The sequence below is a fragment of the Nelusetta ayraudi genome, unplaced genomic scaffold, assembly GCF_046127955.1.
Source record: "Nelusetta ayraudi isolate G7.1 ecotype Tasmania unplaced genomic scaffold, CSIRO-AGI_Nayr_v1 ptg000017l, whole genome shotgun sequence".
NCBI lineage: Eukaryota > Metazoa > Chordata > Actinopteri > Tetraodontiformes > Monacanthidae > Nelusetta > Nelusetta ayraudi.
In genome coordinates, this window is record NW_027466067.1 from 2,912,582 (window position 1) to 2,930,271 (window position 17,690).

A 17,690-nucleotide genomic window follows, 5' to 3' on the forward strand; every position below is an offset into this window, starting at 1 on the left:
TTCCAGCATTGGGAAGCATCGAAACAGTGCAGAATGGGGCCTTTGGTTTCGAACAGTGTATTGGTTGCGTTGACACGTTTCGATATTTTTGGAAGTATTCTAATGTGAAATTACACGGGGGACGCCTGCGTCGCTGTAGTTGGTTCCGCTGTTTTCACTGTTTCCAACCGACGTTCTCTCCCACCCACCCCTCCATTTTACATAGATGGTCTCGACTCACATGGCTCTTCTCCCGCATGGCAATTCACGTGCGCGCGTCCCAGCATTTCAGACTCACGTGTCGGGCATGCTGCATTGAAGGAACACCCGATGGCGTAAAGAATGCACAGCTGGTCACTCAACGGGTACGAAACTTTTGTTTAGATTATGTCATTTTTACGTTGACGTTGTGTGTGTGTGTGTGTGTGTGTGTATATATATATATATATATATATGTGTGTATATACATATATATACATATATATTTATACTTTATAAGTAAAGTGTCACATTTTTGTTGTTATTTGACTAGTGTTGTAGAAAAGAGCGAAGATGCCGATGCAGGAATACTGAGAGAATAAGTAATTTAATGAACAGAAAATAAAAGATCGGAGCTCCGAGGCACAAACACAGTACAACCAACAGAACAGATGCAACAAGTGCAACAGCTCAAATGAATGCGCGTGCAAGTGCAAAAATGGAAGGGAGAAGAAGGTCTCTTATACAGTGGACCGGGAGAGGATAAGATAAGGAAAGAGGAGGGGAGGATGAGAGGAGACAAAACAACGAATACATCACCCTGGCGGGCGACGAGGAGAATGTCTCGAGGAGACATACAGTGGCCTCACCCTGGCGGGCCACGAGGAGAATGTCTCGATACGGTTATACAGTGAGACATAACAGATTACACGGGATGCCAAGAATACTTATTTTCCATTACACTAGTGAGCTATAAAAACAACAAAAAACAAAAAAAACCATCTGGTTAATATAGTGGGACTTTCACTATAACTCTAAATTAATGAGGTCTGACACAATCTAAAATCCTCTCTCCATCTTTTTAATACATATATATATATTCAAAATACATACACAACTATTGAGCAAAAAACATAAAATGATCAAAGTCTTCACAAATATTTCACACGCAAAATATTGGGCTACAGAAAATACCTGACGCATGATTAATGAAATAAAAAAAGTAAGACTGAATACATAAGAATTTGGTCACTGCATGGCCACGGCCACTGTAAACATGAAGAATGCCTCATAGAGCTAACTGTTTTTTTTGTTTTTTTCCCCAGTGTTGGTACCCTAAACTTGAGCAGCATCAAATAACAACATATAGAATCCAAACAGTGGGAGAAACACAATTTGCCTGACATTATTCTCATATACAACACTTTAACTACCAGATACAAAATGAAAACTTCTTTTTTAACAGACTCTAAAGTTTTTGTAAAAAACATTCATGATTTAATTTTCTGAATTTAAAAATGCATATACAATTGCATTGACAACAGCATTGACAACATTAGAATCAGGTTTTAAAAATTGGAAAATATATTGTTTATAAATATAGAAGAAATCTGTTACTGACATTGCAATAAATCCAACCATTCATCTTCTCTCACCGCTACACCTGCACTCAGAGTGCTGAAAAATTAATATGTGACTCTGCTATCTGGCTCCAAAAACTGAAATGTTCTCCGCATCTGTCAGTGCCTGCTTAGAACTGTAATGCTGCAGAAGGCTTCTCCAAGTTTTGTTGCAGTAGAGCAGCTTTTGGTTTCCTGTGAGAGGACAGGCACATTAGAAACAGAAGCAAGCAGATCTATGACAATGAGCTGAAGAGACTCACCAAAGATACACAGTCCCTCCTTGGCCCTGGTGATGGCCACATTGATTTGATTGGGGTCGCCCACGAAGCCCAGATGTTTAGACAAGAAAGCTCCGTCCGGTTCTTCTTCAATCTGGTCACTTGGCAGAGAGCACACTGTGGATATGATGACATAGCGCCACTCACTCCCTGGAAGATAAAGTGATGGATTAAACAGTGTGTTTAAAAAAAAAATTAAAAAAAAAAAATCAGCAAACAGGTCATCACGACAGAATTGTGTTATTGTTGTTGTTTCTCTATAAGAGACAGGGAAATTTTCATACTTAAGATAACAATAAATACAAGGAAAAATCATGCATGATTTTGTCTTGCCCCTTGTTGTTATGAGAATGCGACACCCAAACATGGGTCTTGACTGACAAGTAGGCAGCGGATTTTGGTGTCAGCTTTTCTAGAACCCATAATTAATGCCTGTATTCTTTTTTTCCTTTGCTGTGATGCAACTAAATCAAGCTTTTTCATTGTGCAACAAAAAAGTTACTGTCACCTTGGCTTTTGCTGATGGTGGTCACATTGATTTGATCCATTTTCCTCTTCTTTAGCTCTTCTTTGATTTCCGCCACTTGGGCATTGTATGGCGACAGAATCACGATACTCTGCTGTTCAATTTTGGCACTCACCAACTTCTCAGCAATGTCAATCTGCAAAACAACAAACAGTCATTAATGGCCTTCTTTGGGGACAATTTACACCAAAAACCAAACAACCTGCAAGCTGCTGAGTATTAAAACTATGGCGTTCAGAGATAACCAGAGTTGGTCCACTGGCCCACTGTAAGAAGTGAGGGGCTAGTTGCTTGTAACATTGGTCTTTTTTCTAACTGCCAATATCAGCCAGTGGTAAAAACTCACAACAGTTTTTAGACTATGCTCTGGGGAGTCAAAGGAAGACACTGCAATCTAAAATGGTTACACTTGATGTCGCTGTTTCTTCTTCAGAATCTCAAAATATTACACACTTGACCTTTAAGAAACAAATAAATCAGTACATTTCCATAAATGACCTGCTCAACAAATAAGGATAAAGCAGTTTAAGCTTTAAACCTTTTGCAATGACAGCTTTACAGAGGGCTGGTAACAAAACCAAGCCCTGGAAAAAAAAAAAAAAAAAAAAAAAAAAAAGCCCTACCATAATAATTTTTTTAAAATTAAATGTCCTAAAACTCATCGTTGTTTTCCACGTGGAATCAACACAATAGCACAATGTTTTATAGTACAATACCACTTTGTCTCGCTCCGCCATGTTTGCCTTGGAGTTCTCGTTGCCTTTGGCCGTGTTGACCATCAGACTGATAGCCTTTCCTTCGATGTGCCCAAAAACAACTGGCATCAACCTGCTGTCGACACACAGGATACTCCTTGGTTGCTCCACTGCCGTCTTTAGTCTGTCCTCATAAAATTCTTGCGATGGAAACTCACATATGTCCTTGTGCTGCACACACAGTCATTGGTTATTATTTCACAAGTAAAGATTCCACGAAGGCAGGTCTATTCTATTGTACAACCACTTCTGTAAGCACACGGAAATGCACATGGCTCACATGGTTCACATTACCCGGACTACATATGTGCGTTCATAGCTGTTACAAGTTATTGCATGTGTATTGTGTCGAAATATATGTATGTATAAATATTTTCTATTTTTCTATTTCCTTGCCTTTCTGCCACAGAAACATTGGTGTCAAATTCCTAGTATGTTTACACATCTATGACAATGAAATCAGATTCTGAGTTTGATATATTATAGTGCTTACCATCCTGTACTGCTCGTTCAGCATCATCACCCTTTTCCGGTGCGTTTCAAAGTAACGTTCAAAAAGGGATTTAGCCAGACCGAGCTTCTTGGCACGCACATTAATCACGACAGGTCGTAATTGCTTGGGATCACCAATCAGGACAATCTGCAAAGTGACATTATACTCAGCACAACAGCCATTGATTTTACGCTGCTGTAGATAAACAGATGAAGGAACACGAAAAGGTCATTCCACCATCAAAACTTCGTAAGAAGTCATCACAATGCGTTTGTCAACACTAAAGGTTTGAAATTCCCCCTTTTACGAAAAACCAGACCCTAAAAACAGCCACCAACACTTTCCTACTGTGAGAGGGTGAGAGGGGAAACACACACACACACACACACACACACACACACACACACACACACACACACACACACACACGAAAGAGAGAGACAATCACCCTTTCTGGACTGTTGAAGACCAATGGAACGAGGGCCTGAGGTTCAGTGGCCATTCCACACTCATCGATGATGATTTGACGTGCACTGACTGTTTTTGTCAAACTTGGGTTGGAAGACTGAGTACATGTGCACAGTATAATGTCATGTTGTTTATACTCATATATCCGAGCTTCTTTGAGGAGCTCTTTATAACTAAGAGAAAACAGAACAATATAAAATCAGAAAATTAGAAATACAAATGATCTTGAATTTAACTGGTGTTTTAAAATCCCACCAGAAATATTTATCCAACTCACAAACCTTTTAATCATTTACAGAAACACATGCATAAACATTTGTAATAAACAATTATCTCACTAGCTTATCAAAGTTGATCTGAATTGCATTACATTAGTCACCTAGAATTGGGTGAACAAGCAGTGCATTTATCTTTTAGTATCTTTTAAAATCATGAGACTGAGAGTGTCAAAGCTAATATGGTGGTTAAAAACAATTTTGAATTGGTTCATTTTCTTGAGGCTGATCAAAATCCATGCATCTGAACTTACTCTTTCACCTCCTGTTCAGTCAGGTCCCGAATGCTCCCGAGGGCAAGTTTCTGACTGTGGAGCTCTCTGATTTCCTCAAGCACGGCTAGAGTGGGACTGAGCTTTTCTTTTTCAGTTAGGGCTTCCTCAATGCTTAGGAGCTTTTGTTTTTTGTCAAGAACATCTTGAATGCGTTGGTCAAACGCATTAATTCTGGCTGAGAAGGGGTTTGTTTCCTGTCTCATGCGGTGATGCAGTGTGATGTTCCTGAAAACCATTTAATACATACATTATTTAGTTTGTGTTCAAGGGCAAGTCTTCAAATAGAGTCCTATTAAATATGACTGCCATACCTGAGCTTTTCCTTGGCACGTTCTTGGCGGAAAGCCTTCCGGGAAAACTGGAGGGTAGATTCTGGATAAGGATAATCAAGCATCTCCACATGTTGGCTGTAGGCCCTGAGGGTCCTCAGGCTGCTCCCAACCTTTAACAGGTACTCTGTGTCCCACAAAGTGGGCACACCAAGGGTAATTATTGCAACAGACAGAAATAGAAAATCTTTTTTTTTTCTTCAGAAAGGAAAATAAAAGAAGCAAACAACTTGCCAGCAACAACATCCACCGACTTGTTGGATGGACCACAGTAAAGTATCACGTCCTGCTTGTTTTTATCCTTTTCTTCTTTAAATCTTCTTGGTTTCTCAGAGTTTGAGACAAAGAAAGCGCACACTATGTACACACCAACTATTGTTTTCCCAGTTCCTAAAAGAAAAGTGGAAACATTGGGGAAACCCTTAAATTTATTTATTTATTTTATTTTATTTTTCCCAAATGGCAACCTTGTGGAGTGATAGTTACCTGGTGGGCCCCAAACAAGAGTGAAGTTTTCATTTAGCGCTTTAATCACAGCCTGTCGTTGACTCAGGTTTAGATGTGGCAGGTCATTGGTAAATTGGTTTGTCCTTGGAATATTCATCTCAATCTGAACTGTAAAAAAAAAAAAAAAAATTAAATTCAACAGATATGTGGATTGTTTTTTTAAATTTTTATTTCCAACAACATTTTAAACTGCACATGGTACATACCCTCTCTTGGGAGGCCCTGTCCAAGTGCGATGGTCTTGACAAGTGTACATGCAGTTGGAACACTGATGACAGCAGATTCCATTCGGCTAAAAAAAACAACACAAAAAGGTTTAAATAAAACAGAAACGGTCTTTCACCATACAGGTTTGAACAATCGGAGATTAATCAGGAAAAGTTAAATTGTGATATTTAAACTGCATTCAACTTACGTGTTCGGAAGTTTCTTTGGGATTATTTCAACTGTGAAAGGAGTTTTTTCCTGAAATATACCATCAGGAATCTTGTCCATGGGCAGGTGATGAATGTTGAACTGAACACTACTGCCCTTGGGGGGTCCTTTCTTTTTTTTTACTGCACTTGTGGCACCATGCGCTACCCATGTGAACTCTTCTGGGTCTATTACAGCAGCATGATTTAGGGTTTTTTCCAGCTTCAGACCTCTTTTCCGGATGCACAGCAGGCACTTTAAGAGTTCGAATTCAAGTTCCCATTCGTCTATCAATGCCTGCGCTAGGAAGAAGCTCCCGTTTAATAACTCTTTCTTCCTTTGGAACTCGACCACCAGGTTCTCTATAACTATGCTGTCACCTTCCTTAATGGCTGTGGTCACCGATTCCATCTCACATATTGGTCTCCAGATGCGCGTATACTCATTGGTGTCACTGTATTGAATCCTTGATGGACGTTCTGCAGATCTGCAGAAGCAGGTGACATCGTTGTTGATGTGCTCAACACAAATCTCAAAATTTGGTTTGATGCACACCAACTGCAGAGCTGGCATGTGATAACCTCTAATTATCTCTGATGTCATCTGGACGTTAAGTGTGTCACCAGGTTTCAGCGTAATGTTTATGCCAACCTCATGTCTCAGCTTCAGCTCATGCATTCCAAAAGCCTGGTTTGTGGCATTTTTGGCTGCCTGTTGCAGATTATTGCTTTTGTCCTTCGGGTTTTCCTTAAATCCCACAATAAGAGACGTTGCCATGTCAAAGTCCTTTGTCTCAATGGCACTGATAACCTCTCTCCACAAATTAATTGGAACCTCAACGAGGGGCTGTTTGACCATGAGAGACCTGTGCGTGGAGTCAACTTCGTAAATTCGCCTTTTCCAGCTAAGAGTGATGCTGTTATTTTTTTCATTGTACAATGGTTGGTCCCACAGCTGCAAGTGTTTGTACATTATTTGTAAACGTTCTGTAAATACGTTTTTGTTGAATGGAAATGTCACAGCAAAATGATCTCTGTTGGGATCTGCATTTATGACAAATGTCAACTTTGGGGCACTTTGTTGTTTTGTGGTCACTGCATAATTAATCTGCTCAGACTTTTCTTCGTATTCTTTAGCCTTCTTCATATCTCTTTCAAATTTCTGGCACAATTCTGAAATCTCTCTTGCACCGTACTGGACATTCCTTTTGCAAATGAATGCGTGCAAGAGTCTCTGCAAGATTACATCCATGTATCGCCGTATTGGTGAAGAGGCATGCGTGTAAGATTTAACATTTAGAGAATAATGCCCAACTGTTGCTTTTAAACAGGAATTGGAACAAATGATATATGCTTTACTTAAGCATCGTCTGAACTCATTTGCCATTGGCTGGAGCAGTGGGTGGATGTCATCTGCAGCGATTATGTCCACCATTTTATCTACATCGCCCGTTATGGCAGCAGACTGAATGTCTTTCCACACGTTTGTGAGTATGTGGAAACTGTCGCAGTCAGGGGTCTGGTCATTGTGCTCCACTCTGTACCGCACTTTAAACGACAATGGGATCAATTCAGCAAAATTGCTCTCTTTAAATTCTTCTAGCTTTTCAGGATCTGGTCTTGCCTGACAGCGAAGGGGGGTGCAACTACGGGATTCAACTGACTTGGTTAAGTTCTCAGATGCAAGTTTGTTGAATAGCACACTCAGCTCTTCAATCATAAGATGGGCTTTCCGCTTGCCGGGTAGTCTGTCATCATCTGTCTGACAATAGGCCCAATCCAACAGTCTTTCCTTCCTTTGAACTTTTGCAAAACCGTAAGCCACTCTGACACAGTCTTCTATTGTGTCCAGTCTATGTATGTTTCCATATCTCTTTGAGATAATTTCCTCTGCTTCTTCATATGTAAACTGTCTATTGGACTTGATCTTTGACAGCTGAAAAATGGGTTTCCCATGAATCTTGTTTGTTTGCCTGTCCACCATGATCATTAGTGAAACCACGTTGCGGACTTTATTTTGCAGAAGACTGAAGTGTACAGTGCACAACTCTTCAGGGAACATGTGACAGTGTTTCTTTCCACTGTTATAGTACGTAATGCCTTGCTGTTTTGCATCCTCATCTAATTGACTGTCTTTCCTCACAAAGCTCACCACATCAGCAATGTGGATTCCCAATTCGTATTTGTCACCAACTTCCCGGACACTGACGGCATCATCTAGGTCTTGAGCACCTTTTGGATCAACTGTAAATGTGTGAATGTCACAAATGTCCTTTCTGTTTGCCCCATCTTCATCGTGCAAAGAAAATCCCTCACGTGATTTGCGTCTATTGAATGAAAGCTTAAATTCTTTGTTTAGGATCCGTAGTCCATCATCCAAAGATTTCCCAACGGGTAGAATCTCAATGACGTAGCCAAGAGGGTAATAGTATTGTTCTCTCCAAGAGATGACTTGCACCACAAATACATTTGTCTGTTTGAGATTTTCATTCAGAGGTCTTCTGTCGATAATTTCCCAGCGCCCATCGATTTTCCTCCAAATTGGAAGAAAGTTGCGTCTCGTCTTTAACAACAGTATGCGTATTTTGGGTGCAGATTTGGTAATGGGAATCATTGTCCTCTTTACAAAGATGGATTCAGAATATTCTTTTTTACTGTGATCCTCATCTTCAAGCTGGCACTCAAGTATACGGGATGACTCTTCTTGCTTGGTGATGCTGATCACTTTGGTGGGGTTCGTTGTTTGCAAGACCACTTCATCTCCTGTGAAGGCCTGACCCAGGTTCTGCTGGCCCTTTATGCTTATAATTCGCGAGGGGTTTAGGAATGGTATGACATATCCTTTATTGTAAGACTCCTTGATCAACTTTCCTCGTTTGTAAATGTCTGGCTGTCTCTTACACAACTCAAGAAGGCCTGTGTCAAAATCACTGCTATTGTATGATTGATAGGATTCTGAAATGTGGCGATTGGGTCGTTCCATTTCTTCTTTGTCTGACATGTATTCTGTTATGTGTCGCTCATACTCTTCTGTCATCTCTTGAAGAATTGCATCATCAAGCTTGTTGCTGTCATCCTCTTGTTCAGATTTCTGAAACTTTGCAATTTCCATGACGTCTTTTTCAAAGTAACCTTTTGTGAAATGCTGCGGTGCGACGCTGTTGTTGCTGATGCAATGGTCAACATATCTTTTCCAGATTCCTGAGCATTTACCAAAGCAGCAAAGGGCCGAGGCGTCTCCGACAACAACAACGCAGGACTGAGCTCTTGTCATTGCAGTGTTTAGCACACGGGCGTCATTGAACAACTCCAGACCAGGCAAATGGGAAATCTTTAGGCTGTCACGTGTGTGCACAGTTGTCAGAATGATTACTCGGAACTGTTTACCTGATAAAATATAAAGACAATAACGGTTATGCAAAATGTTAATAGCAGATATTAAAAAAGCTATACACATTTGCAAGCATGATTGTTCAATACCTTGCACATTAGCAGTGTTTTCCACCGTCACTTTTCCGAGGAATACTTTTTTAAGTGCTGACCTTATAGACCGGACCTACAAACCAAAGCATAATCAGTCATTAAAACTCTGACCACAAGTTTCTTTTGGTAATCTCAAAAGTGTCAATCTGACCTGAACTCCCTCGGATAGGACGCAGATTAAGCTTGGATCCTTGAGTCCCCAGGTTGATGGCCACTGTAATAGAATCTCCCTTACCTCTTCAACCACTTTGTTAACCTCTTCTTTGTTAAACCAAGTCATAGACTCAGTGTCAAACAAACACTGGCCTCTGATATGGTGAAACTTTAGTGCACTGCCATTTGAGGGGGTGGGAATATTTCCAACAGCTTGGATTACATCATTTTTACCAACATAGAAATGTGTGGACACAAAATCCACAATCTCTTTGGTGGAGCGATAATTTTCACTGAATATGATTCTACTGTTCTTGGCAGCATCACACTTTTGCTCCTGATAGTAGTGAAACAAGCGATTAAGGAGTGTGTGATTGGAACGGTGATGATCATCAATTGAGAAAAGCTTGGGTCCCATTTGCATGTGATCGCCAGCCAAAACAATTTTTGTGTTTGGGCCTGAAAGGCAAAGAGCAATCAAGGCTTCACATTCCAGCATCTGAGAGGCTTCATCAATTAGTATGTGGGTGAAATATCCTTCTGGAAGGTTAAGGTCCTGGAAATATACGGCCATTGTTGCAGTTGTTATGACAATATTGTGCTGATCCAGAGCAGCTTCGGTTGGCTCTAAAAAAGCCTGTCCATCAGCAGATAGGTGACAGTATTCCAAGGTAATCTCATCTGTGGTAGACATCTTTATCCCGTCCTTGTTTGCTTTTATACGAATTGGCCTCAAAACGTTGTTGCTGTTGTTGATGAATGGATGAAGGTGATCTCTAACATACAAATCTGCAGAACTAAAAGAAGAAAACTATAGTCAGTTTTCATATACAAACTGATGGATGTTCATCTCAGAGCCAAACTGTTAAAAACATTTAGATTAGCATTTTAATATAAGTTTGATACAAGTTTACAAATATTATTTAATTAGCTGGGTGTCCAATTAATATATTACCTGTTTGTGTGAGTGCAAATTAGCACTTTGTTTTTGGGCTGCTTACAAAGCTCTCTGGCCGCTGTAGCGAGGGTGAATGTTTTTCCGGTTCCAAACGGTCCGTATATAAGCAGTGGTGCCACAGATTTTTTGTCATTGGAATTTCCCGTTATGAAGTCAAGAGCCATCCTTTGCTTTGTATTCAACTTCTCGCAATGAATGCCATTTACAGGGACTCCACAGATTTTGAGGTCTGGAAGTACGCACTTCATATCTGTAAGACCATCTACAGCCTTGTGCATAGTGCAAAAGCTGAGACGATACATCACAAACTGCACTTCCATCTGATACGACTCATTGCTTTCAAGTGCAAGATCAGAGCAACAGTTTTTGGACAACTGCAGATACATTTTGTTTTCACTTATTGTGTCCTTAAGAATTGTGGCTTCATAGACTTTAGGGTTTGGACCATCTGGAGATAAAGGAGCCACCAGTGCTGATTGGATGCTTCGTTTTAGAACTTGTCCCTCTGGCGTGTCTGGTGTTAGACTGCATGGAACAGAAACAGCAAGGAAGACTTGCCCACTGGGGGCTTTCTTCAGTCCAAACTGTATACTGTACAGTGTGTCCTCAGCGGTCATTTCTCCACAAACATTGAGCCTAGAGTAGTAAAAAAAAATAAAGAAAGGATGTCAGCAATTACAAATTCAAAGACAGAAACAGAAAACATGTTACCCTTAATAACTAAATCAATGCTTTTGTTCTGCTAAATGATTGTGTGTAACAGTGACATTTATTGACTAATATATAATTAATAACAAGGGACAGCCAAAAGGTAAAGCCAAGCATATCAGTTCTTCAGATTATATGTTGACAGAGAGTTTGTCATGTAATAACCCAAATGCTACTTTTATCTCAAGTCAAGTTGGACAAGGGACCAACAAGGTCAGGGAGGGGAAAAAAGGTCACAGAGAATCCTGTTAGTATGAGTCTACTCGTAATTTCGGCCCTGAGTTGTATTTGTAATTTGTAATTTTTATTTTTTAATAAAGATGAGGAGCAGTTCAATGACTTTTGGCTTAATGTTACCCCTTAATTTCCATACCCACCATTCAGCATGAAGTGGAAACAATTTGATGTAAAAAAAAAAAAAAAAGATCTTCATTTGACTTTGCTCGGCTATTCATGTCAATATATTTGTTTTGACCGCAACATAGTTCAGTGCATTATGTATTGAATAGCTCAATGTTTTGTCAGAATAGGGTGCAATTAATATTTATTCTTGTCTGCTTTAATTAGTAATGTTCATGTGGTGAAAAGGATGCAGAAAACACATTACCCTGAAACGACCTTGTCTTTTGCTTGTTCTTCTGTGTGGAGGAAAATGTGCATTCTCTCTTTATAGTTCTCATGATTCAGAGGTGTTCTGCTGTTGTGGCGAGGTAAAGGCAGAGAGCCATTCTGAGGTGGCTTGTATTTCTTTAACAGCTCAAGATCTACCTCTGTCCTGAACAAACACGGAACGATCACCCTGTTCTCCGAATGCCATCGCTCAGCACTTTGAAAGGTCGCTCCGAGGTTGAAGGCTTGTTCTTCGCCCTTGTCTTCCACTGTTGGCTGGCCAATTCTCACTTTGAGCTTCTTCAAGAGCAGAGGCCTCATGCCGAAATCGAGCACTAACCACTGTTTATACAGACCCGGGTGGACGGATGTAAAGGAAATGGTGATGTCATAGTTGCCGTCTTCACTGAGAAACGGTTGCCCTTCAGAATAGATGCATAGCACAGGACATTCATCTGCCGCAAAATTTTCACCAATGGTGAAAAGCGCGCCAGGTTCTTGTTTGAGAAGGGCCACGTGCACAAGCTGCCTCTGTGTGAAGAGAAAAGGGGCATGTATAGCAAAATAAAAATTCTCAGTTGAGTTAAAGGTTAAACACAGACTTCACTTATCTTAGGAGCATTTCAAACACAAGCTGTTAGTATCCAAAATGCATTGGTAACAATTAGAAAGTAAAGAGGTGTAAGCCTCATCAATGCACTTCATTTTTATGACCTATAATTTTAGTTGCAGGCTGATGCTGTGCTTGCAATGTGCCCCCCCCCCCCCCCTTTCAGTAGGCCTGGGCATGTATCCAGTAATTCTAAACAGCTGGCAGATATCGGTTTACTATATAACATCTATATAATACATCTTTTATGGCAGTGAAAAAAATCTTAAGGTGGTTCTACACACAAACATGCTCACACAGAAAACCTTTCATGTTGGGCGGACAGTACATTGGCAGCTCTGTTGCATCTGTATAGACATTTACAGTTAGATATTTAGCAGCTGTAATTTTGGCCATTTGGGAAAATTCACCAACCACAGATCTGAGTGTAAAATCTCACCTCTGTTTCCACTTTAAAGTTCCACTTCAGTGCTTCATTGATCTGCTGACTCTCCAACGTTAGGTTTTCATCACATGAGATTCTGACATCGTCAACTTGCTCAGATAACTGAAATTCAAAACAAAGCAACAATTTTATTCATGACAGGTTTTGCAGGTTTGTACTTGCACTACATGTAAATATGCTGATACAAATGCAGTGCAATGTTGAAATCTATAGTGACCAGAATCAATGACAGAATGAGGAAGTAGCCAACACAAATATTTCACACTCACAATATTCTCCTCTGCACTGCTGTGTCTATACTCCTCCAGGAGCTTCTCATTGTACGTCATTAGACCCTGGGCTTCGATGTTCTGTATGATTTGCTTTTTTTCAGCAGCACGCATTATCCACTCCTGCAGTTCCTCTTCACAATGAGCTCTGGGGCAGTTGTCACCATACTCACATGTTTGAGGTCTATAAGATGAGAGAGAAATTAGTTTTGGTTGTGTGTCCTGAGGTTTTTCTTTACAGGTAAAAATAACATGTCTTGAGCTGTTACCCAAACCACTAAACCAAACCTATAGCATCATCACTGATTAATCAAGAAAGAATTAAAGGCCCAGTCAAAAAGTCACTCTGACAGAATCATATCACACTAGAGCTGATAAATCAGTCTCATGATGAATCGAAGTACATAAGAATTATAAAGAACTATAAAGTTCACAACTTTTCCGTTAAAAAAAAAATAATTGGAATTTCTAGTACTTACAAAATAAAGCTATGGGCCATTCATAAAAAGTAAGGAGCCTTTTCAAACATCTACATGTAAAGCATTCCTGTTGTAATAGTGTGATTTACCTCTGACACATCACAAAATCTGCATGACGATTGTGTGGAGGTGGTCGCCCTGTCCACTGTGTGGCGGTGTCTGCGGAGAGCAACTGGGCATGCTCCACGGAAGAGCAGTGCAGGAAGAAACTCTCGGGGGAGGGCAGTTCCAAGAGGCAAACCTTGCAGTACATCAAAGTCTGTGAGGACTCAGTCGGCTTGCTCTGACTCGACTGTAGAAGAGGCCTGATGAAGAATCCGCTGTACTCTGCCTTCCACACTGCCATCTCCACCTGACTCTGGGCAGACGTGCAGCTGCCAGGCTGATGCCAGCAGAGCTTGCCTTGAAGAACATGGCTGCAGTAGTCAAACCGGCAGTTTTGGGGGAGAGGACGAATCTGGCTGTAGACCTGCTTATCACTCTTCTCTGATAGACGGTGGACGAGAATGGGATCCCAGTGGTGGTGTGCGTTACACCTTTGGCTGGTCAGTTTTTGAGGTTTTCCAAGAAAACAGCCCTTACACAGTTCAAGGAATTCCCCAGGGAACATCTTCAGGATGCTTTCGGCTCTACGCGTGGGTGTTTTTAATTCAGACTCGGCCTTAATCACATATCTGATTAGTTCCTCTTTGTCAATGTTGTTGTCTCTCATATAGTTCCAGATGGCTGCTTCCTCGTGGCTCCTAGCAAAGTTACAAGTCTGTCCATGTCTCTCACAGACGAGGCCCTCAACAAAGTAGGTGCACTTTTGATATTGAACCTTTGAACCAAAATGTCCATGTGTTGGCCGCTTGGAGACTGGCCTCCACTTGTTAGAGGTCCTAGTTTTGACCAAGAGCAGCTTTCTGTGACAAGCATGGTTAAGTGATCGGACGATGCACGTTGTTTCTCGCTCTTTGACCAAACAAATGTCACATGCAACCCTCAGCTCCAGAGTGTCCAAGATATTGCCATGAGGTTCATGGCCGTTGAGCCGATCACAACCTTCGTCAAACTGATCCACGAGAAGACAGAGAAAAGCGTGGTCTAATCGGTAGCGCTTTTCAAAATTCCACACGGCAGCTTCCTCTGAACTCCGGGCAAAACTGCACCGGTTCTTGTGCTGAGTGCAGCCTCTGCCCTCCTCGAAAAAGTGACACACCTCATATTGCCTGGGGTTAACAAATGTGGGTCGCTGGTCAACAGGCCTCCACTTACTGCCACCTTTGGCCCTGCACAGCAGGAGAGTGCGTGCACACTGATGCTGGACGGATTTCAAAGAGTAGGTAATTTCTTTCTCCTTTTTACAGCACTGTCGGCACTTACGTTTGAGGTCATGTGTTGACAAAAGAGGAGTCAGTGTGGGCCCATTAACAGACATTGTGGTGCATTGCTGACTCTTCAGTCAGAACCTGGTTGCAGGAAATCACGTCTGGCCCTGCAGAACGTGCACGGCGTCTGTGAGTCTATGACAGTTTGTTGTTATGCTGCTGTCAGTCACAGTGAACTAAGATTCAGTCTCACAGGCGTGTGAGGGTTTCACCTTTGTGTCTGCAAAGGAAAAGAGAACAGACAACCACACTGTAAAAAACGATACGAGCAAATAAATAGTTACATTTAAATAAGTGTTGTGTTGAAATGTTTGTAAACTCTTTAAATTTATGGTAACTCGGAAGTGCATGCCTTTTTTCCTCATCTGACATTTTGTGAAGAACTGCTGAATTTGGCTGCAGATTTAGAATTGTAGCCATACTTGAAAGACTTTTTTTTATTAATTTTTTTAATTTTTTAATTTTTTTAAAGTGGATGGACAAAGTTTTTTTTTTTTTTTTTTAGGGCACACATCAATGTTTGCAAACTGAAGGTGAATCCACCTGATCAGATATAAGAATTGGGCAAAAAGGAGGTTGAAAGAGAAACTCAATGAACACCCCACTAAGGTGAGATTTGTAGACAACAAATGTTGCATCCTTCGGGATGTGACATCCGCAGATGTGTTGGCAACCTTTAATGGGTTGCCAACACATCTGCAGTAGATGCAGTACATTGAAATCAGGTGGTGAAAGAATCTTTAAACAACATTAACAGCTTCCTTTTTTAAGTTAGCAAGTGTTAGCACATTTGGTGCAGGTTTGATTTCCATTTATTCATCTTTATTTCAGCCAATAGTTTACCTACAGAATTAACTTTTGACAATTTTACCATGTTCTTATGTATGCGTTTTATTTTGTTTCCTATGCTTTCATTAAAAGTGACTATTATTGCTGCAATATAGCAGTACTAGTAAACATGTAAAAAGAGAAATATTCATGGGTATGTATGCGTAGATAGAGAAAATCTATGTCATTACCAAACCTAACAAATTAAGTGAAAATGAATAAAGTGAATGAAGAAATGTCTGTTAATGCTTGGGTTATTTTGTCGGAAACTCCGAACCGAAGCATTTTAACAACTGACTCCCTATGCTGGCCCTGGCTGACAGACTGGCAAACCTTTCCATCTAATCGCTGCGGCCCCCCTCCCCCCCCCGGTATTCGCAGCGAGCCCGAGTGAGCGTGGAAGACTACGGATTGTGGGGTTACAACCTAAATCCACCAGATGGCGCAGCCGGACGGTTTTTCATGGCAAGTCAAGTTGGAGGAGACGCGCAGCAGCATCATCAGCCGGTACGCAGTGACGGCGGATGTCTCAACTGGGGGTTTTGAGAGTCAAATCACCCTCGACTGCGCAAACTAACAAGACATTTTAGAAGTCGAGTCTTCTTCAATCTGTCTATTTCTCACAAGATGGGGGAAAAAAAATATAACTATTCTTATAATAATAATAATTATTATTACTACCAAGAGGTAAAACGGAAGGACAACAATGCCAACAACAACAACAACGACAACAACAACCGACCAACGCATTTATTAGCACCGTTACCGTTCAAACCGCCTCGGTTCTCGAGTGGAGAAATCTCGCGGAGCTTTAATGCACTCGCCTCTCCACCCCCACCCCCCATCCCCTAATACGACCCCTTGAAACGAAATGAACTCACCTCGCCTCCCAGATGTCTGCCCTATATCCGGATGCCGTCTTGAGGAACAGGAGGACTATAACGCCGGCGGAGCTCAGCCCTTACCACTCCTTGTCACGAAGTCTCGCTTGCTTTGCTGACTAGCACCGTAACCGGGAAGTGACCTGCTGCTTAAGTTTCGTTTCTCATGTGGGGCGTCGGCGAAGATGAGAATTAAAACCACAGGCAATGCAATCGCGCGCGCGCGCGCGCGCGATTGCACACACACACACGCACACACACACACACACACACACACACACACAACGTCACTCGACGCTCGTCATTTCGGTTCTTCTACCCCCAACCCCCATCGCCCCCATTTATACTTGCCTTTACTTGGAATTTGAGTTGAAGTCGCGAGGCTGAAACGAAACCGATCTTCGGCGTCGAGGACCTTAGTATACACAAAAACCTACAACTCCATGTCTCGACCGCATCGAACTCGTATTGTGATTTCTTGACCGGACTTGTTTACATATTCTGGAAAAGAGCTCCTTCTTCTTCCTTTTGCCCATATGAGTGCATGTCTGGCAACATCGTGATGTTGACCCTGCCAGGCTGCCATCATGCCAAGGACACCCAGTGCGTCAGTAATCAAACTCATCTCAAACGGTTACACAAGTCCTCGAGTTCTCCAGTCGTTTTCTCCGGAGAATAGAACGTGATGATACTTGCCTGCTAATTATTATTGCACGTGTTGACAGTTAGGCTGCCAGCAGCAGTAGTCATAAAACAGGCGACTATCACATTAAATTAGTCCAAGAATGAATCTGTTGTTGTTGTTGTTGTTGTTGTTGTTGTTGTTGTTGTTGTTGGTGTGTGTGTGTGTGTGTGTGTGTGTGTGTGTGTGTGTGTGTGTGTGTGTGTGTTTCTAGATAATGTAATGTGAAAAAAAAATAATGCGTAAATATAATGTGATATTTTGAGACAGGATTGGCGTCACTAGCTCTGTCATATGTCGTCATGCGACACATATC

General features: G+C 41.3%; 2 protein-coding genes across 2 annotated transcripts in view; both read right to left on the reverse strand.

Annotated features, from left to right (window-relative positions):
* Nucleotides 1–17,690, reverse strand: part of LOC142887246 (acidic mammalian chitinase-like) — a 53,117-nt gene that overhangs the window by 9,569 nt on the left and 25,858 nt on the right. The window lies entirely within an intron of this gene.
* On the reverse strand, nt 1,019–16,904 carry LOC142887241 (3'-5' exoribonuclease HELZ2-like). Its single transcript, XM_076024723.1, has 20 exons — nt 16,693–16,904; nt 13,703–15,203; nt 13,135–13,318; nt 12,860–12,967; nt 11,809–12,341; nt 10,491–11,129; nt 9,534–10,332; nt 9,380–9,455; nt 5,902–9,286; nt 5,693–5,778; nt 5,466–5,594; nt 5,214–5,369; nt 4,962–5,106; nt 4,630–4,875; nt 4,081–4,273; nt 3,633–3,779; nt 3,101–3,310; nt 2,367–2,520; nt 1,841–2,008; nt 1,019–1,772 (listed from the first exon to the last, which is right to left on the reverse strand). Exons 2-20 carry the CDS (start codon nt 15,031–15,033, stop codon nt 1,660–1,662), a joined length of 8,802 nt encoding a protein of 2,933 aa, XP_075880838.1. The 5' UTR covers nt 15,034–15,203; nt 16,693–16,904; the 3' UTR covers nt 1,019–1,659.